This window comes from Stegostoma tigrinum, chromosome 30, assembly GCF_030684315.1.
Source record: "Stegostoma tigrinum isolate sSteTig4 chromosome 30, sSteTig4.hap1, whole genome shotgun sequence".
Lineage (NCBI taxonomy): Eukaryota > Metazoa > Chordata > Chondrichthyes > Orectolobiformes > Stegostomatidae > Stegostoma > Stegostoma tigrinum.
This window is the reverse complement of record NC_081383.1, coordinates 29109066-29130379: the sequence shown is the minus strand read 5'-3', so window position 1 is coordinate 29130379 and position 21314 is coordinate 29109066. Positions and strand designations below refer to the sequence as shown.

General features: G+C 41.1%; 1 protein-coding gene across 2 annotated transcripts; it reads right to left on the bottom strand.

The window, feature by feature from the left end:
- Nucleotides 1–619: 619 nt before the first annotated feature.
- Nucleotides 620–21259, bottom strand: si:ch73-40i7.5 (amyloid-beta A4 precursor protein-binding family A member 3). Of its 2 annotated transcripts, XM_048559934.2 has the most exons (11): nt 19715–21259; nt 17179–17215; nt 16026–16171; nt 13640–13726; nt 11217–11393; nt 10678–10854; nt 9249–9461; nt 6791–6910; nt 4659–4760; nt 4401–4541; nt 620–2879 (listed from the first exon to the last, which is right to left on the bottom strand). In XM_048559934.2, the coding sequence occupies exons 1-11, from the start codon at nt 20729–20731 to the stop codon at nt 2808–2810; spliced, it is 2289 nt and encodes a 762-aa protein (XP_048415891.2). In that variant the 5' UTR covers nt 20732–21259; the 3' UTR covers nt 620–2807. The 2 variants fall into 2 exon arrangements, with proteins under 2 accessions (XP_048415891.2, XP_048415892.2); XM_048559935.2 differs by lacking the exon at nt 4659–4760.
- Between the last annotated feature and the right edge of the window lie 55 nt (nt 21260–21314).

Genomic DNA, 21314 nt, shown 5'->3' with positions numbered 1-21314 from the left:
TCCACTGATCCAAAAATGCAAATTCCTGCCTCCTGCACAAGGTCCTCAGCCACACATTCACCTGCTCTATCCTCCTATTCCTACCCTCAATAGCTGGTGGCACCAGGAATAATTCACATATTACTAACCTCGAGGACCTACTTTTTAAACATTCTTCCTAATTTCCCGTACTGTCTCTTCAAAACCACATCCCTTTCTTTTCCTATGTTGTTGGTACCAACATGCACAACGTTCTGCCTGTCACTCTCCCCTTGGTGAATATTCAGCACCCTCTCAGAGTCATCATTCAAGGGTTTTCAATTAAATATTGAACAATACTTTTACGTACACATACATTTTCACAGTGGAGATGGCTTAAACTAAGACAGATGCCAGAAAATAATTACCTGCATCAAGATTAGCAGACTACCCAGAAGTGTGGCTGAAGCCAGCATACTGGCCCAGTTTAGAAAACGGGTAATGCTTTGGATACAATAGGGTACGGTTAGGGTTCTAGAAGAACGGAGTTATGTTATTGAAAGCTCTTTCTGATGAAACGCTTGTCATTTTGTAGCAATTGATAGAATTCAACTAAACAGAAAAATCATACAGAAGCCTTTTAAAGAAAGGAATGCGCTCATACCATAATAATTCTTTATTGCGAAGAAAATTGTAAATAAGTTTGAAGGAAGCACTATGATATAATTACTTGAAACTCTCAACAATTTGCTTATTCTCTCATTTTCATTTCAAATACTTTAATGTCACACATTCCTTTGGAACAATTCTGGGAAGACGCACGAACAAAAAGGCAGCTTACGGGGTGTATGTTAAATACCGCATGGATCAACTCTGATTACAGCAGTTTGCTGTTCAACAAGTTCTGATGTAATTAATATAATAGAAGGTTACAGCTCAAAAGTTCCGGTGCATTGTCAGTTATAGTATTCTTTAAAAACTCAAGTTTCCTCCCTTGAAAACCCTGACTCCTGCCCGACTACAATTCCACAGGTCTATGCATCTCACATAGTGCCTGTTGACAGTCCCTATCTCTAATTCTCAATGCACAATGAATATTCCAGCAGGGAAATTATATTGACTAGGTGCATGAATCTGGCAAGCTGAGGGGAATTGTGGCATCCCACCAATCCTCCTCCCCTGCTAACTGTCACAGCTGAGTTCAGCTAATTCAGCACAGCTACCAGCTCACTGATCAGTAACAGATGACAAGCCGTTACCAGCTAAGCCACATGGGTAGACCTTTACTTGATAAAAAACAGTAAGCTCTTGTGAATTATGAAACATCACAACACTGCTATATTCATTCGCATCGAGTCAAACACAGTTCTTAATCAACACCCTACGCATGTCAAATACCAGAACAAGCTTCATTTGCTTTTCAAGGCACCAAGGGTAAATATTCCAAACTGAGGTATTGTCAGAATCTTTTCAAAGCATTTAATTCCAATCCCTCACCATCCAACAATACTTTCATTCACTTTCCTATGAGTAATTGATATAGGGGTAACCTCCAAAGGCATTAATTCCACACATCCCCCAGCTATTAACCACATGATCATTCTTCATGTGAACTGGACAGTCAGAGCTGGTAGTGTGGTCTACTATGTAATGCATCGCATCCACCCCAGCCCTCATGCCCATAAACAATCCAGTGCTAGTGACTGATCCCTAACTAAATTTGTTCATTTTATAAAAGTTTCTGAATGACAAATTCCTCTTAAGAATTAGACACAGTTTTGTTTTTGAATTCCATCACACTTCAAACTCCTGGGTGCATGTGAATAAAACGTGTACTCAAACAGAGCTGTCCTAAATTAATAAGTGTAAACTGCACCATATACTGGCGAGATGTGGTCCCATGGATGCTGCTGACACTTGGTGAGATGCAAGCTGATGGGCACCGAACCTGGTTATGGGTGCAATTCCACAAGTGCAAGCTGCCCTTCAATAACTTCAAAAAAAAAATGCATCCATCATCCATGCGTGCAATTTCCAGCAATAAATCCCTCGATAACAACCAGGGACAGCAGGCTGATATTTTGTTTTTTTGTTTAGAGATGCTAATTTTAGCACCCAGAGTTGTGCCTTGAATTTTTAAATGTCTATACATGGGTTGTAACTACAATGTGTATACCCAGACCAAAACTCAAGAATGGAAATTGAATCTGGATCCTTCACCTCAGGAAGTCACACAGTTGGAAAGGCACTTTCACACAAGACCAGGTGAAATATACCGCCATAGTCTCTGCATGCCAACACATATTATTCCATACGTGTTTAAACAAAAATATGGTACGCTGGTTTGTGTATTACAAGCTATCCCTTAACTTATGCATTTTTAAATAAATCCGTTAGTTAAAATGGTTAAGCCCTTATCCTTAGTAATGATAAAATTAATCAACATGTGTTTCCACATAAATAAAATGATAGAGGTGCTTATAGATGCCAACATGATAACAAGTTCGTGCTGGTGATATGACAGAAGCTTTGGTGCAAAACCCCTGTAACAAATATCGCTGCACTGCATCTCAGTGACAAAATCATTGGTACATAGCACACAGACTTCCTGCCTGAGAGGCTAACTTATTTCTTCCTCTTTCACATAGGCTTGTGGTGCTGCTGCAGCTCTCAGCTCTTAGATAGCACTCAATTTAGTACAGAGTAGAACAGTTGTGTTAAGTCATCTCTTGAATGTGTAAATTGAGAATGGTGCCTAATACTATCACGGCACAGCATACCAAGCCTTGTTAATGTAGAAGCAATACATCCTGAAATGTTTGAGCTAGTTAGGAGTGATGTCTCTTTTGTTATATGTATATCGGTTGCTCCTGTCCTGTTAGCAGTCGGTACGTTGCTGCTGGCATTGTCTTTATATGTATCTAGAAATGGAGAAACAGTTATCACAGTGTAAGTATCCATACCATTTCTAAATCTCTTGTCTTCATGCAAACACAAGTCATTTTCCAGGCAGTATTGAACCTCAGATTAGAGGGCCCAGGTTTGATCTCTGCTTTTGGAAATGTTCAATTGTCGTTAGTGCCCTTGTTAGGGATGAGGTTGGAAGGGGATGCAAGACCAGTTTGGTGCTGTTAAGCATGTTCAGTGGCTCATTCAAACAAACAAATAAGAGTAGGCCCCTCAGTCCTTTGACCTTGCTCTGCCATTCAATGAGACCAATTCATCATCTGAATTTAATCTCAATTCTACATTTCTGCACATTCCCAATAGTCTTTAATTCTGTTGGTAATCGAGAATCTATCTCCCTCTGCCTTAAAAATATTGAAAGATTTGGCATCCACTGCCTTTTGAGGAAGAGAATTCCAAAGTCTCCCAATCCTCGGAAAAAGAAAAGTTTGCTCATCTCCACTTTTAAACAATGATCCCTAGTTCTAGATTCTCCCACAGAGGAAATATCCTTTCAAAATCCATCTGGTCCAGTCCCTTCAGGATCTTATATGTTTCAATTAAGTCACCTCTGACCCTTCTAAATTCCAATAGGATGCTAGATGGGCCCTTCTCAAGGTCCAACATCCCTTTTGATTTCTTTCAGAGAATGCAAATGCATCATCTCATTGGAAATGGATTTGACAATGGCACTTCCCTGGAAATAGATAATTCCTGACACTCACTGGCTAAGCTCCTGAACGCAACACACCCCTTTGAGCAAGAAACCAGTTGTCAGGAGGGCGACAGCAGGGAAAATGACTAATTGCCCAAACCATACCCTCTCAGAAGTTTGTTTTTCTAACATATTGGCTTCAGGTATAGGCTGTGAAAGGAAGACTACAATGTTTTAAAAATATGGATTGTTAAATGGCAAAATATTACTTACATGGAATCCAAATTAGTGAAGTACAATTATCCACCATATGGGGATTCCTTGAGTGAATATTGGTGGATAATTGAGAGATCTAAAACAACGGTCATAGAAGTTTGACACAGCACCCCTTGACATGGTAACATATGCAAGGGCATTTCTATGATCTGTTGTCCTAGGGAGCCGACGCAAGTTATTGATGACTTAACCATTAATTTGGAATTTTGGTTCCATGCCAATCCTCAAATTGCAGTTTTTTTCTAAGGCATACTTTCATGGACTTCAGCGTTCCTTCCTAGTGGCAGGGCATTTAACAGTGGAGAGGCAAGTCACAGCCTAAATTAGCTCTACTCTAATGCAATAACGACTTAGGTTCATATTGCATTAAGCCCACTGGACAATGATCATAAGCTGGAAAGGCGACTGATTTTTTGACCTTGCCTAACTAGGACAGATTAACAACAACTGTAGCAAACCTAATACTGACTCATCGTCACAGTACTACCCATCAATATCGGATACTTCTCAATAAACAGCGATAAGACAATTCTTTTAATACCTGCACTGTATTTTTGCCACTTACCTCACCAGTGGCATTTGACAGCCTTTGCACAATCTTATCATGTGGAGTTGCAACAACACTTTGTCCATTTATTTCAATAATGCGGTGTCCTACGCGGATTCCACCTCGCTCTGCAATTCCACCTCTCATGAGACTGTAGATCTGAAACAAGAACCCAACAGCAAACGTAGCAACATTAAACTTGTTCGCTTATTGAATTGCGGCCGATTTCACATCAAGACCAATCTTAACAGCCTTTAAAATAAAAATTTTGCTCACCATGTTGCGCTTTCCTTTATTTTCTTCTTTCCCCATTTTTAGGATCTTCTGAGTTTTTCTTTTAATTTGTACTATGATCTTACCAGAGAACTGAATCATTATCTGATGAGCAAACATTTGCAGCACTTCAGGAAAAAGGCAGGGGAGTGGTACTAGGTCAAAAACTCTTGCACAAAACTAGCACCAACATGATGGGCCACATGGTCTGTTACTGTTCTGTAAACATTCTATTTCTGAGAAATTAAAATCAAACTTAAAAATAATTTGGTAATATTTCTTCTCCCTCTGGGTCACTTTTAAGAAGTTTTAACTGTCCAATTAAAAAGCCACAAGATAGTTTTGAATCACAATAGTTAATCTCTGAACTTTCTGAAGCAACAGAATGAAAATGGACCCACTCAGCAGCAGCCAGCTAGGGGAAGGAACACTTGGCTGACATGAACTTAGACAATGTACATAAAGGGGTTAATGCAGATTTCAAATGGGAATTTCAAAAAGCACACAGCACACACCACAGATGAACAACTGAGCAGATTAGAGAAATTTAAAATAAAACAGGATTTTATAAAACAGGTTCCTTACAAGTTAAGTTTAAGACTGAACTGACTGGCAGGTACAGATGATGTCAGTGCAGATTTCAATTTCTCGATTCGCTTACAGTCCCTGTAACTCACTCCTAACACTCATCGGATGTCTACACCGGTAGTATCCAATGACAATGGTGCACAGTGCTTGACCTAATGGTCTCAAATGAAGTTAATTTAGACAGTGTCAAGTAACTCCTAATGGGCATAGATTAACTGCACAAAACTGCTCCTGATTCAAGACCAATTAGCAATCTGTTAGAAAATAACTGACATAAATGAAATCTTCTGGCAGAAGACTACTTTGAATTCTACTAAAATGTATCTGATTGTACTTTATAGGGAAACATTAATATGAAAGGCCATCAGCTTTTCAGGCACAGAAACCTTACAATACAGCAAAGACAACGTGTGGCTTGCAACTTTTTGAAAGCACATGGAGAGTTTTTACACCAGACTAATGATGTGCCAAATGTGTAAGTGCGCCCGTGTAGCTGGGTTACAGTGACCACTTTAAATGGCAGTGAACTACCTCCTGAATTGGAGACGCATACTGCACTTTAAAACAGGTAACTTGCTAGGACTGACAGAGACGTGAACATGCTGCAAGTACAACCTACCATACAATGCCAGGCCTTCATAAGAATTACAATTTACACAGGAGCAAGACAGAGTGAGAGAAAAAGGGAGAAGGGGGTAGTGGGGGGGAGGAAGGGAGAGAGGATAGAGGGGAGGAAGGGAGCAAGGCGGGGGCGTAGGGGAGGGAGGGGAGAAGAGGACGAGGATGGAAGGAAGGTTTATCACCACTTGTATTCTACAATGAACACCACAGTAAAGTAGTGGTAAACATCATCTGATCATGCTGCAAAACAGCCAATTGACTACTTTTGTTACAACCAGTCATTGTTGCAATACAGGAAACAGGCAAATTTCCATTCAGCAAGGTCCCAGAAAAGTCAGTAAGATGTTATCTTTATCGAAACATTAAAACTTTAACTAAACATTAAAAGAGATCAAAAAACTTTATTAATAATTAGATTTCTTTTCTTGTCAGTGCACGTGACAGAAAGGATAATGCCACTTAACTTCCCTCAGGAATGCAGGTGAATTCTAAGCTCAACATGATGTAGATAAATTAGATTTGACTCCAACTGAATATTAATCTTAATACTTTCTGTACTACGTACAAATTATCTCATCTAACCACGATGAAGGTTCCAGCATCACAACAGTCAATGCATCTGTTTGGTGCCAAGTTATCAGCTGGATCACACTAGTTGCTGCTCCCTGCTCTATCAACATTGTTTCAACAGGAAATAACAATTAAAAGCGAGAGTGAAAATGAAACAAGGTAAACAAATGTTTAAAGGTTTGAATTATTTTCCTTCCTTTGATACCTGGCATGAGGAAAATGCTGAAATTTTTGCGCTCATTTCTCTCAACTGTGCTAATAGCTTTTTCTACAAAATGGCAGAGCCTGAGAAGCTGGAAATTCCTTTGGGCCTGCTCAAGTAATTTGTGTAAAAGTGGTTCACAATATTTACTTACAATGCCATCCTGTACACTAAATCCAAGCTGGTGCTTTTGGTCTGGTCGTTTGATAATTGCTGTGGTGACTGGAGGACAACGTACAATGCTGAGTGTCACTTCAGACTGGTATTTCAAGTCCTTTAAAAGCAATGTTAAATGTCAAATAAAAACTGGTGTAAAACAAGAGTGTCAAACTAGTAGCAAGATCACAACAAAAACCATGCAAAATACGCTCAGCATCACTCACCATTCCTTATCTTAATAGAGAGCCACATTGAATAAAAAACACACTCTCCTTTATAAAAGGATACAAAGATAAACCTAGCAACTGCAGCCCAGTCTTGGTGATACAAAGTCTTTTAAATGTGATACATATCAACACCGAATAAAAAAGCAAGTTGTGATGAACCTTCACAAAACTCCGCTTCAACCTTAACTACTGTGTTCTATCTAATACTAAGCACTGCTTTTAAGGAGGATGTCAGGTTTCAAAAGAGGTAAAACGTTGTTTAAAAAGAGGCACAAAGTTGAAGTGTTTCATGTTGCACTCATCAGACTTTTAAAAGTGACCATAAAAGATTCACATGAAATGCTCTAGCAATGAAGAACTTCAATTATGTGAGTAGAATGGAGGAGGTGGGTGTTGTCCATACAGAAGGTTGACAGGACATTTGTTTATCATGTCCAAAATTGAGAGACTTAGACAGAGTAATTACTGTTCTTAAGACAGGCTGTCAAGAATCAGAGGACATTCTTAAAGGTGACTGACAGATAAGTCAATGGCAAGATAGGAGAGGAAAACCTTTTATACACAGAGTGGTCAGGGGCAAGTGGGGCTTTGGAAAGGTTATTACCCAAGTACTAAAGAAAATTAGGACTACATGGAAAGCATAGAGAAATTAATAGCTGCCTTTTGTGTTGTAACCACTTTATCAATCTATTGCACTAAACAACAGTTTTATCCATTCGCTTAATAATTTATACATTTAGTTGTTTTTCATTGCTTGGCTGAGGTGCAACCTCATGGATGCAGCAAACCACTCTCCTTGTGCTGAAAACTGTACAGCAGCTTCTTTTTCACCATTAGGAGGACTACCAGCAAACCATATCTGATCATGAATACAAAAACAGAATACTACAGAGGTTTCAAATTTGAAACAAAAATGGAAAACACGTTGAAGGTCAAACAAGATTTATGGAGAGACAATCTTAAACATTGTTTCTCCTCCACAGATTCTGCACGAACTGAGTATTTCCAGCACTTTGTGTTTTTATTTCCTATCATTGTCTGAATGCCAGTTACACACACTTATCTCGAGGTTGTACTGGATGTCTGTTTGATTTTTCTCTCCCAATATCAGGGCACACAGGACTACTGTAGCAGCCCAACTGTATAGGGAGCTAAGCTTAAATAGTGGACTTCCCAATCTGTATGGTTAGTGTCTAAAAGTGCATTCCAGGTAGCCGAGGAGTAAACAAACCAAAAAATTCGCTGAGCATGTTTCTCAAATAGTTTGGAGATGTCATATTGGTCCTGGGTAATACTAACTGAAGACATGGAGTTAGCTGCCACAGATACACTGACAATACCCAGTTCCACCTCTCTCCTTTCCATTGTCCAATTGTCTAAACAGTACCCACTTCTCTGTCCACGTCATTCTGCAGCCTCCCCACTTCCTCAACACTACCTGTTACTCCACCTACATTTGTGTCATCTGCAAACTTGGCAACAATGTCCTCAATTCCTTCATCCTGATGGTTAGTGTATAATTTGAATAGCTGTGGCCACAACACTGACCTCTCTGGAATGCCAATAGTCACTGGCTACCATCCTGAAAAAGATCCCTTTACCCCACCCTCTACCTTCTGCCAGTTAGTCAGTCAGTCCTCTATCCACGCCAGTAACTTGTCCCTAACACCAAAGCATTTAACAAAAGTCTGATACTTTCTCCCCAAGGTCTGACCAACTCTCTCTCCATCCCTGCTAAGGACACCGATTATTGCAATGCAATCCCAGCATGTCAATGCACTTCCTGTACCACACACAATTGGGTAGTTTTTATCTGCAAGCCTAGAAAACAGAATGTCATCTATCTGTTCAAACACACTGTGTCTTTGCTTAACATACATACACTTGCATTTCCAGGTAGTGATCATTTGATGAGTCCTTGAATCACTGCCCATTTACAGTTCAAGAATGTTAAAATCAATTGCAATTCACTATCACCATACAGCTTAGATTGAATACAAGACTTACTTGGTCTGTGCGGCTCAATATCAGAGCCAGCAGGAAATCCAACTGATACGACTAAGAAAGTTGTACTCAAACGCTTGTATCAATGCATAAAGTTATATTGGAGAAACTGACTACAATTTACATCTAACGTCATTTATGCTTATGAAACTGTGCCTTAAGGAAAGAAGATAAATAAAGGAAGTGATGCTCAGAAACTGCAGCGCTGCAGGAATACAGTACCTTGATTATTCCCTGACATGTGGTGAGTGGTAGTCCAACCAAACTAGTGCCATTCACAGAAATGATTTGGTCACCGATATTCAGCTCTCCTGATCGCTCCGTCGGCCCACCATGCATGAGGTTGGCTATCACCACTGTGGGAAGGATGGAGCCCCAGCCTGACTCCACAATTACAAGGCCAAGGATCTCTCCCTTCGCTTTCTCTATATGGACCTACGTTGAAACCAAAACTGCATTAATTCACTCACATTCACCGTGGAAATTTGGTCATAAAAACATCATCATCACAGTTTAACTTGCATGAATTCTCAAGTGAGAAGAATAAAATGATGGGAAACAATTTTCAACAAGCAGTCTCTCCATCTTCCCAAATTTTTCCCCTCATTTCTTGAGGGCATTCAATTACTGTTCCACAGGCACTAGTAGCTCTCATGACCATTGCACAGTTTGACTGTGGTCCTGTTAGAAATTTTTCTGCTTTTATCTCAAGTTTATTCTCATATCAACTACCGCTCCACTACTCTTATGGTTCATGAATCCAGAATGATATTGAATTATACTGGAGCACGACTGTGAGGATCCCAGAGTGAAATAACTTTTTAAAATTTAATTTTTGGGCACTATTGTCAAAAATTCATGTGTAATTACTTTTCTTCCTTACTTACTTTGTTGCCTCTCCCTCTATCTGGGCACAAATTAATGTATACAATGTTTGCTTAAAACTAAGCTAAAAACAACATCAATTCAATACTGCCCATACTAAAAGTCAAAGGCTAAGTGGTCTCCAGACACAATTCTAGTCTGTGCTAACAGTCAATTTCAGTAGTAAAATCACTATAACTGGCCTAAACATACTGGAAATTATAGACTTAGATTGAGGGAAAGAGGTCGACCTATGAATTTATTCCTGATTACTACATGGTGGCCCTTGGTAGTAGGTTAAGGCAAGAAAGGAATTGTCAGTTTTGGCTGGAACACACCACTCAATAGAAGACTGTGTGCTCACAAACATTTCAGCAGCTAGTGAAAGTCACCTACATCATGGATGAATAAATAATCAAAAGCCAGCAACTCCAGGACAGATGTGGAGAAAAGCTGGCAACCCAAATTCTTAAGATGATCTTGGTAACACATTATAGTAATAAAACATTAACAAGTCTCCTTCCACCAGTTATTTTCTTGCAAACCAAAATTTCCCTCCCCAGGTATTCTCATACAGCCTCTTAACATTGAAACAGGTATAACCACATTTTTAAAAACAGAAAGAACTGCAGATGTTGTAAATCAGGAAGAAAAACAAAGTTGCTGGAAAAGCTCAGCAGGTCTGGCAGCATCTGTGAAGGAAAGAACAGAGTTAATGTTTTGGATCCTGGTAACCCTTCCACAGAAACACATTTTTATTCACTTTACTTTCACATCAGATGCTCACCTCTTTGGAGTTCTCTGACTTGGAAAAATGCACAAGATCCCCATTGTAAAATTCTGTGTCAAGTAAATCATTGTATTCATTAGGACTCAGATCCGCAGGGTTGATACCATTAGCATTCAAAAACTGCTGGTACGCCACAGTGAAAGCTTGGCCTATTGCTTGTGCGATAAGTGATGCCTGCAAGCAAAGGCAGAAAACTAAGTTTTTGCTCAAGAAGAACACGTTGGATGTTCAGTTAATACCGCAACAGATATAGATGGATCAGAACATGGGATGTGTTCGAGCATACTTGCATACAGCTGCTTTACAGGGGTTCTGGAACAAATTCATCAGCTTTTTTGTGCGAAGTACTTGTAAAATCAACACTTACCTTGTTTTAACAAAATAAAATCAGCACTATTGCTACAGTAAAAAAAAGCATGAATATAAAGCAATGTAAATTAAACAGTGCTAATTAATAAATACAAGTCTCCCAAAAGTCAAACTGCAAGAATGTCCTCTACTCCAGAGACCGTTGTTCAAAGATCTATGCTACTCACATCTTCTGATTCAAAGACATGGCATATCATCTTGTACTCTCGCTTTCCGGCAGGTGAGTTCCTGGTCTCCTGGTCTGGCAACTTACGTGGCATTCGTCGACGAGCCATGAAAACTATCGTAGTTCCAATATCTGCAATGTACGAAATGGTCTGTAGAGGGTGGTCCATCAGGGCTTCCTACAGTAATAGGGATTTGATTTGTAATAAACCAATGATACAGGCCTTCAATCAATTGTCAGAGAGAGTAAATATTTTTCAATTAAAAATGGGGCTGTTCAGCTGTACCACTGGGATTTCAGTGAGTCTACAAGCATTTGAAAATTTCATTATCTACTTAAACTTTCTTAAAAAAAACCCTGTAAAATAACCATTTGACTTCTTTCATTGCTTAGGTTGAAGGGGAGCAATGAGAGACATTTTTTGGGCTGCACGATGCAACCTACATTTCTGTGCACAACTGGAAGCACAATGTTTCAGATGAGATGTCAAACATAACCTCAACTGTTCTCTCATGAGTAAACACAGTCACAGAGTCATACAGCACAGAAACAGACCCTTCTGTCCAACTCATCGGCGCCGAACAGACATCCCGATGTGACTTAATCCCATTTGCCAGCATTTGGCCCTTAATCCTCTATTTGAAGAACTAATGTAAAGCTCGAGAAGGCTTGCTTTGTTTTATTTAGTTGGGAGATTTGGACAGCATTGGCTGAGCTGGCAGCTATTTATGAAAATGTAGTTGTGGTGAGCTGTCTCCCTGAACCTTGGGGCAAACACACCGTGCTGTCAGGACGGCAGTGCCACCAGTATGACTCACAACAGTGAAGGAATGGTGATATATTTCCAAGCCAGAATCCTGCGTGCCTTATAAAGGAACTTGTTGTTTGCATTCAGTTGCTGACCTCATCCTTCCAGGTGAATGGGGTCACAGGTTTGGAAGGTGCTGTCAAAAGGACCCTGGTGGGTTGTTGCATCTTGTACATGGTATACACTGCTGACTGTGCATCAGTGGTGGAGGGAATGAATACTGAAGGTGGCAGGTGGAGTGCAAATCAAGCAAGCTGCTTTGTTCTGGATCGTGTCAACCTTTGTGAATGCTGTCCAGGCAGGTTCAGAATTTTCCATCACATTCCTGACATGTGCCTTGCCAATGCTGGACACGCTTTGGGGAGATATGAAGCAAGCTACTTGCCACAGAAATTAGCTCAGATCTGTTCCTATAGCCATTGTATGTACATGGCTGGTCCTGTTCAATTTCTGGTCAATGGTAATCCAGACGACATTGACAGTGGAGGATTCTGAGATGCCAGTGCTATTGGATATCAAGAAGGTGATGGTTAGATTCTCTCTTGTTGGAGAAGGTCACTGGCTTTTGCATGGCATGAATTTGGTTTGGTTGAATATTGAACGCGCCGACTTCTAACGATAAAGGGCAGCTCATTGTTGAACTAGATGAAGCAGGTTGAACTTAGGACAGTACCCTGAAGAACCACTTCAGCATTATCTAGGTACTAAGATGATTAACTTCCAATAATCAAAACCGTCATTCTTTCTGCTAGACATTGCTCCAACTAGTGGAGAGTTTTCCCTCAATTCCCATTGACTCTGGTGTTACTTGGGCTGCTTGATACCACACTTGATCAAATGGCACTCAGACTCCTCTCACGTCACTACTGGAGCAGAAGCCAAAGACCCAACTTAGGGACCATCAGTTTGAGGCTAGGAAAGAGGGCCAAGGAAAGTTATCAAGATTATGGATGAAGATTTGTAAAAACTGTATAGTTTCAAGTAACTGGGATCAAGGGTGGCAGGAAATGGAAGTTTGGGAATGTAAAGTAACAATTGATTAGCTCTGGTTGGAGTAATTGGAAGAAGTGCAGTAGAGTGCTTTATAAAGAAATTTATTGTTGAAAGCAAAAGGAAGAATTTACAAAAAAAGCTGTGAGACTCATTGTTATATAGCGTATTAACATGAGAAACATCAAGTAGAGAGTAATAACAACTGGACACTAGTAAGATGTGAATTCTAAGATCAATAGATTAATGAGAAAACACAAAATCAGGAACCAGCGTGTTAGGTAATCACTGAAAATTGCGGAAGTATTAAAGAAAATAGTTTACTGTAGTTAAGTAGCGAGTTAAATGATACAGTCATGTGTGGTGGAGTAAAACAGGAAACGTACTGAGCTGACTGATTGAGATGAGACTGTCAGAAATAAGGAAATGACCAAGACCAAATGAGAAAATGCAGCAGTAGGAGTTTCACAAACGATAAGAGTTGAATGAGAAATAGATGTTGGATACGATGAAATGGAATAGAGGGATCAACCTGCATTGTGATGACCAAAAGTAAAATGGCAGAAGCTGAGAAAAGTACATCTTATACCCTAGGTATATTGCTAAATAGCCAATCCTTCTCTTACCTGTGTTTCTGCATTTAGTACTTTAATTCGCTGTGTTGATATGAACAGATCCACTGCGGTCATTGGCTGTGACTCTCCTTCTGGTGCCTGGTGAATAAACAAAGATAGCTACTTCATCTGTATGACCAATATTTCCTTTTACAAATTGTTCTGCTCCATTGGAGTTTTCAGGTAGCAGGAGCTACGTTTCATAGATAATTTTGGCAATGTGTACAAATGAGAGACATTGCAAAACAAAACCAAATGGTTCCTTGATGACCATATCATGTTTTTTATGCAGTGAACCGCAGAAAGAATCTGAGAACCTGATTTCTTTTACATTATCTCCCTAACCAGGGCCACAGAGGGCAGCTCTGGTGCATACAGTCCTCACTTAATGTTGTGGGTATATTCGTGAAAATAGAGACTTTTAAGTGCAACACAGACTCCCAGGAAAAAAAAAAAATCGCTAAAACTGGAGATAGGATACTTTCAACATGTCTTGCACAGAAAAAAAATGTACAAGCTCAAATATCACATCGTATACATGCAGTGCTGTACATTCCTAACAAAAATAATTGTAAAACACTTAATTTCAAAGAAATACTGTATAATTAGGTCTAATAAGACCTTTCTCAGTAGAAAACAAGAGTAAGTTTAAACATACTAAGCCTAAAACATAGTAGGTTTAAATGCTGTTCGTTCCCAATGTCTATATCCATAAGTAAGCATCTTTATGTTAAAATAAATGTCAAATTATAAAATATATGTATATACATAAATCAAGTTTTATTGTACATTTTATGCTTGAATAAATTAACATTACAGTCACCTATAGTGGTAATAGAATAATAGAGCGCCATCAAGTGGCAGAAATTGGTTGGTACAGGCAGCTGCTGAATTCTCAGGACCAACTTATCCTCATGGCGCCAGAAGAGAAGTAGCAGCTAAGGAGATGGCGGCTAAGGCAGTGTAAAATTTAAAGGTACGAACAGAGGGCAGGAACAGGAGTTATTGAGAAGAGAGATGGCAGACAGGGCAAGTGCAGACCAAGGCCTGGGAACCACACAGAGAGGGACCATAGTCCCCAGTGGACATAACAGGCACTGGGGACTTCAAAAGTGGGAATGAGAGTTTGTTCTTTTTGAGGGTGGAGGGGTGAATTGCAAGGAAAATGAGGAACCCCAAAAGTGGGAGTGCGAGTGCAAGTGGTGGGGGGGGGGGGTTCATTTGATTCGGTGGCCCACAGAAGAGGATTTCTGGGGCCAACTAACTTAGAACTGAGGTAAACAAACAGGAGGCTGGAAGAGCACAGCAAGCCAGGCATCACCTGGAGGAAAGGAGAAGTCAATATTTTGAGTAATACCCTTCTTCTGGACTGGATGTGGGGGTAGGGGGAGCTGCAGATAAAGAAATAGGTGGAGGGTGGCAGCGGAAATGGTGGTGATAAGTAGACACTGGTAATAGGTACAACCTGGTTGGTCAATGGGAGGCTGGTGGCTGCAAAGGTAACCAGGGGATGGGTGGGAAAGTTATTTGAAATTGAAGAACTCAATGTTGAGCTGTCCAGGCTGTAGGGCGTCCAGGCGGAAGATAAGTTGTTCTTCAAATTTGCGTTGAGTCACTGCGACACTGGAGGGAGGCCGAGGACGGACAAGTCGGAGGGAGAGTGGGGGGTTGAAATTGGCAGCGACTGCCTGTAATGGGCTAAGTGAAGATGTTTGGCAAAACTGTCACCTAGCCTACATTTTGGTCTCCCCGATGTAGAGAAGATTGCATCAGGTGCTCCTGATGCAACAGACTAGATTGGAGCGGATGTAGGTGAAGCTCTGTCTCACTTGAAAGGGCTGGTTAGGGCCCTGGTTGGAGGTGAGGGAGGTGGTGTGTGGGCTGGGGTTGCACCTTTGACAGTTACAGGGAAAGGTACAAGGCGGGTTGGAGTGGTTGGTGGGGATTGTGGTGTGAACTAAGGAGTGGTGAAGGGAATGGTCCTCGCGGAAAGCCGAGAAGGGTGGGGAGTGGAAGATTTTCCAGGTGGTGGGGTCTAATTGGAATTAGCAGAAGTGCTTGAGGATGATACGTTGGATGTGGAGGTCGATGGTTGGAGAGTGAAACTTGCAACATCAAGATGATGTATTGACAACACTGTATTAATAATATTAGAGCTGAACAACATTAAATAAGTCAATGCTAAGGGAGGGCTTATTGCATCACATCCAAGATTAGTTAAAAGTAGAGTTTAAGTAGGAAACCACCCGCAACCTCTTGGTCTGCCTGACCGATATCACAATGAACACAGCAGAAGAATGCTGCTCTAACTTCAAGTGAATAGTGTATCACATTGCAAACTGCTGACATTAAAAAAATGCTCAAAAGAAATATTAATTGGAATACTTTTCACAAGTACCTTTATCCTCCCCACTGCTTCCTGTGCTTGTGACATTCGAACATTAGTTGATGGATTTTTATCAGAGAACAGCTGTGTTGATCCAAGGTAACTTGCTGTAAATATGATTCCATCAAGGAGATCCTCAGAATCACAGGGCCCTGACACTTCATGGGGTAAAGAACAAATGCACTGTTACATGTTATTACATTTCAAATCATTCATCTCACCCTCTTGAATATACAAGGTATGGATTCTGTAGATACTCGTTGTCCTCCAGTACCTGCCCTTATGAATATGCTTAATGTGTTAGTGCAATAAATGGCACCAGACTCTCTGAGCTTAAAGTCCGTTACACCCAAACCTGAAAGGTCTTCAACTGAAATCAACACACACATACTTTCCAGCAGGAATTGGTGGGTAATGATTAGAAGCAGGAAGTCTAACTTCCATCTCCTCTCTCTCAAACCCAGAAGAAGCTGAGGCAAATTGCTGAAGCCTGCGGAAATCACCTAAATTATCATTGACCAAGAACTTGACATCTTATCTGATTAAATTTGCTACTTCTTTGGATAAACAATTTATGGTTGATCCAGTGAACATCACTAGATGAAATGTTAAGCTGAGAGTACGTACGCTCCCTTGTTTCAACACCCATAAGAAGTAGCAGCAGAATGAGCTGTTTGACCCATCAGACCTGCTCTGACATTCAATGAGATCACTGGTGATCTGATAATCTCAAACTCCATTTTTTGTCTCATCCTTATAACCCTTGAATCCCTTATTGAATTGATTAACTAACAAACTAGAACTAACTTAGTGAACTTCCTCTTGACTGCCTCCAATACCAGTAAATCTTTCCCTAGGTAAGGGACTAATACCATTCACCTATGGCATTAAGTGAACAACAGTAGTTGAGTTCTCCCAGTGCCACGGGTATGAACTAACCTTTGCGTAACAGCACTAAAACCGATTCTCTGGTCATTATTATATTGCAGTACTGCATCTAGGGTCTTGCTCTGCACAAAGTTAGTGTGCGTTTGGTATATTACAACAGTGTCAGTTTTGAGATGTTCTGAAGTCGTAACAGGTTTCACATCGATGTATTTCTGTTCTTTTTCTTGTTGAACCTGACTCACTGTGCAGTACATTTAGGCAGATATTTGAAGATTACCTTCTTTAAATGCAGGATAAGAAAATTTCTTCCTCGGCTGTAATTCAAAAAAATGAAGACTTTTAATAACAAAGTAAATGTAAACATATTCTTTCGAAATATTTGAGATGGTTTAACTGTTTCTTTTTGAACACAGACATAAACAATTCTGTCTGAATCCTCGGTTCAATGGTAAATAAACTGCTTCTATGTTGCTGAATCATAAGAAAGATGCTTCCTAAGCAGAATCTGCTGGAAATAGTTAGGACACCAAACAGGTGCAAGGTTCAGTTACTATTTCACTCCCTTCCACTTGCTGCTCAAATGTAGGAACACCACCCCACTTCTCAGAACATCTTCAAATATGATATAAACCAGTTTTGCAAGCAATTTAAAGCAATAACCTTCTACATCTCCAGTGTGGTACCGTTTATGAATCCTCAAAATGCCTACATTTTCTTTGACTCCAATCCCACGAAGAATATGTAGCTGGGGCAAACATCATGGATACGTTGAAGAGATGGCTGGATACGTAGATGAGGGAATAGAAGGATATAGTGATAAGACAAAATAAAGGGAGATGAGATGCACCTGCATAAATCTGTGTGGCTGAATGCCTGTTTATGCGCTGTAAACACTATTAACGTTGTTCTAGTTGATCTTCTCTGCACCTTCTTTGTAGCTGTAACATTATATTCTACATTCTAATACCGAGGTACTTACGTAAAACATAATTTGTCTGGAATAGTATGCAAAACAATACTTTTATTTAAACCATATCTTGATACATGACAATAATAAATCAAATCAAACTCATATGTCTGATCGCCTTCAAAAATGTGAAACTAACTGTCTGAAATATTAGAAGAGTGATAGATTATTAGGATGGAAATGAAAATTCACACCTTTAAGGCATCTTTGTTAAAAAGTTCAACGCTCGTTGAAGTTTTTAGGTTCCCTTGTTAGGAAATTATTGCTGGACCATATACAAAATTGACTCTGATACTCCAATAAGTTTATCTTGCTTTATGAATTCATTCCAATCCTATCAACTATTTTATCCCTTGGAGATTGCAAGAACTGCAGATGCTGGAGTCAGAGACAACACAGTATGGAGCTGAAAGAACACAGTCGGCCAGGCAGCAATAGAGGTGCAGGAAAGTTGAAGCTTTGGGTCGGGATCCTTCTTCAGAAATGGGGAGGGGCAAGGGAGCTGGGAAATAAATAGCAGGCTGCGTCTGGGAAAGGTAGGTGGGATGGTGATAGGTGAATGCAGCAGGTGGAGTGGTGGGGATTGGTCAGCGGGATGGTTGGGGCAGACAGGAGAGAGAAAACATGGACAGGTTGTGTCAAGGAGGTGGGGATGAGCAGGAGGACTGGACACAGGATGAGGCCGGGGGTGGGAAGATTTTACAATTCACCAGTTTTATGTAGAGGTGCTCAGTCTGAAGGCTGCAGGTGAAAATTGAGGTGTTCTTCCACCAGTTTGCATGTGGTGCCATTGTGACCTTGGAAGAGGCCCAGGATAGACATGTCACCCAGGGAAAGGGAGAGGGAGCTGGCAAGGGGGAGGGACTGCATCGACTCAGGGACCATTTCGTAGAGCATCTGTGCTCCATACGCAACGAATGACAACAACTTCTGGTCACCAACCATTTTAACTCTCCAACACGCCCCCAGGCCTCCTCCACGCCATAACAACATCACACGCAAACTGAGAGTGCAACGCCTCATATTTTGCCTGAGGAGCGTACAGCCCAATGGCCTAAACATGTAATTCACCAGTCTTAAAATCTCCTCACCCCTGGTCTCATCCTAAATCCAACCCTCCCTCTCATCCTTGCCTCCTTGACCTGACACAACCTATCTTCTCTCTCACCTTCTGGGTAAGTCCAAAATTAGGGGATATGTAAAATTAGAGGACATCTTTTCAGTACAGCGGCGTTTTTTGTTCCCTCTCAGTGTATTATATGACTTTGGAACTCTTTCCTCAGAGGATGAGGGAAGCAATGCAATTTTTTTTATAAACACAGATTCCTGTTAGACAAGGGAATCACAGGTTTTCAGGGGAGATGGCAATGTGAAACTTGAAACACACAGATCAGCCACGATTTCATCAAATGACAGAACAAGCACAAAGGATTGGGCGGCACGGTGGCTCAGCGGTTAGCACTGCTGCTGCACAGCACCAGGGACCTGGGTTCAATTCCAACCTCGGGCGAATGTCATTGAGGAGTTTGTACATTCTCCCCATTTCTTGGTGGGTTTCTGAAGGGTGCTGCAGTTTCCTCCCACAGTCCAAAGATGTGCAGGGTAGGTGCATTGGCTATGTTAAATTGCCCATAGTGCCCAGGAATGTTTAGGTTAGGTATGGAAAATGCACAATAGGGGTATGGGTCTGGGTGGAATGCGTTTCGGGGGGGCAGTGTGGACTTGTTGGGCTGAATGTCTTGTTTCTGTGCTATAGGGATTCTATGATTGATTGGCATAGTTCTCTTCCTATTTCATAAACTTGCATGTCATTGTGTAATATTCTTTCGCGGTTGATTTTCCTTACCTGACTATCATGTTCACGGATACTGCTTTCTGTGTGGCAAGCAGCTCGACTTGGCATATCAGTGTGCTCAACATCATCTTCAGGAAGAAAGGATTTACTAATATTCTCAACTTCTTCTTTTAGCTCTTTAATGGCTAAAGACAAAGCCTCTCCCTCTCTCCTCCAGTCTTTCTTCAGCCTATATAATGGTTCACAATCTAAAGAGCTCGAGTCATCATTTGCCCCAAAACTACCTGCACATAAATCAGCAGCCTGTTGGTGCTGGAGCTTTCTATCAGTGTTTTCCACAGATTGTCCAAACACGTTCCCAGACGAAACTTCTCTTGAGGTTGTGTTGTTTTTAACAGCTCCTTCAGGAGCATGACTCAGTTCACCGCCATGATGAAGCAGATCTTTCATTTCATATCTTCTAGGTCTCTCAGTCGACATTAAGGGCTCAGGACTCATCTCAGTCAAAACATCCTGATGGTTAATTGTATTAAATAATTGCCTGTTATCACTGGTCAATGAATCACTTTCAGCACATGTTATTAGCTTGCTATCACTTTCTAAACTGTAACCATCCACTAGCTTTGCTTTGCTTCCCAAGGTCACTGTACCCTGCTCATACATGTGTAACTGGCTCAAAAGCAATTTGATCTGACAGTGATCATCATCCTGAAGATCTGAAGTCTTTTCTACATTGTCAGTTTCTGAACTTAAGTCTATCACACCATTTCGAATCAAATTGTTTTCTGAATCTGTCGTTAGGTCTGACAAGTTTACAGAAGCACTGCCTCCTTCACTCAATGTGTTTTCTAGTTCCATCAAGTCCACAAAGTTGTCTTTCTCAGTAACATCTTTGCTCAAAAGCGCACAGCGCTCATCACCATGAAAATCTTCCTCCAGGGTCTCTCCATTAGCATCCCAGCTGCAACGGTTTTTCAGAGAAACATCTTTATCAACCTCGGCGTGAACACTTTCCACCTTGACTTCACCGTTTTCCAGTTCTTGATCATCCATCCTAACGCCGTCCATACATTGACTTGAAGTCAGTGGGGGGTTATCAAACTCAGTGATACCTTCCTGCCTGTTTGTGTTAACCTCCTATTACCATTATTTGTTCGGGATAAGTAAAACATCAAAATTAAGCATGTCCTGTTACGGGTGGGGGAAGAGAAGTGAATCTAATAAAGGTACAAATCCACAAGGAAACCCGCTCAGGGGCGCAGGCTCCTCTATTACAGCGAACCCCAGTCACTTGTCTGGATGCAGACAGCCCAGTCCCGGTCCGAAGTCAACACCGACCCTGTCTGACGGGGCTACCCTGCAGGGGGAGCGACTCCAGCAGCCGAATCACCATCCAATTCCGGGGCTGCCGTTACTGGTGGGTCCGAGGGCGCGGGCTCAACAAGTTCCCGGCTGCTCCCGTTCGGCGCTGAGGGTCGGACACGGACCCCGAGTTCCCCCTGAACTGCGCACCGGACCCCAAATCTGAAGGCCCAGAAAAGCCTGAAACACTAGGCCCAACGCCGGCTCGAAGCTTACATCCGACGTCAGCCGTACTTTGCGTGGTGACATCACCCCGCAGGCCGGCTTCAGTCACATGTCCCCTTTCCCC

Coding starts and splice junctions, on each gene's coding strand:
- si:ch73-40i7.5 (XM_048559934.2), bottom strand. CDS start 20,731: ATGGACGGCGTTAGGATGGATGATCAAGAACTGGAAAACGGTGAAGTC. Junction 9,462..10,677: donor AGTCAGAGAACTCCAAAGAG/GTGAGCATCTGA, acceptor GTTTCAACGTAG/GTCCATATAGAGAAAGCGAA. Junction 4,761..6,790: donor TTAGTGTACAGGATGGCATT/GTAAGTAAATAT, acceptor TTTGCTCATCAG/ATAATGATTCAGTTCTCTGG.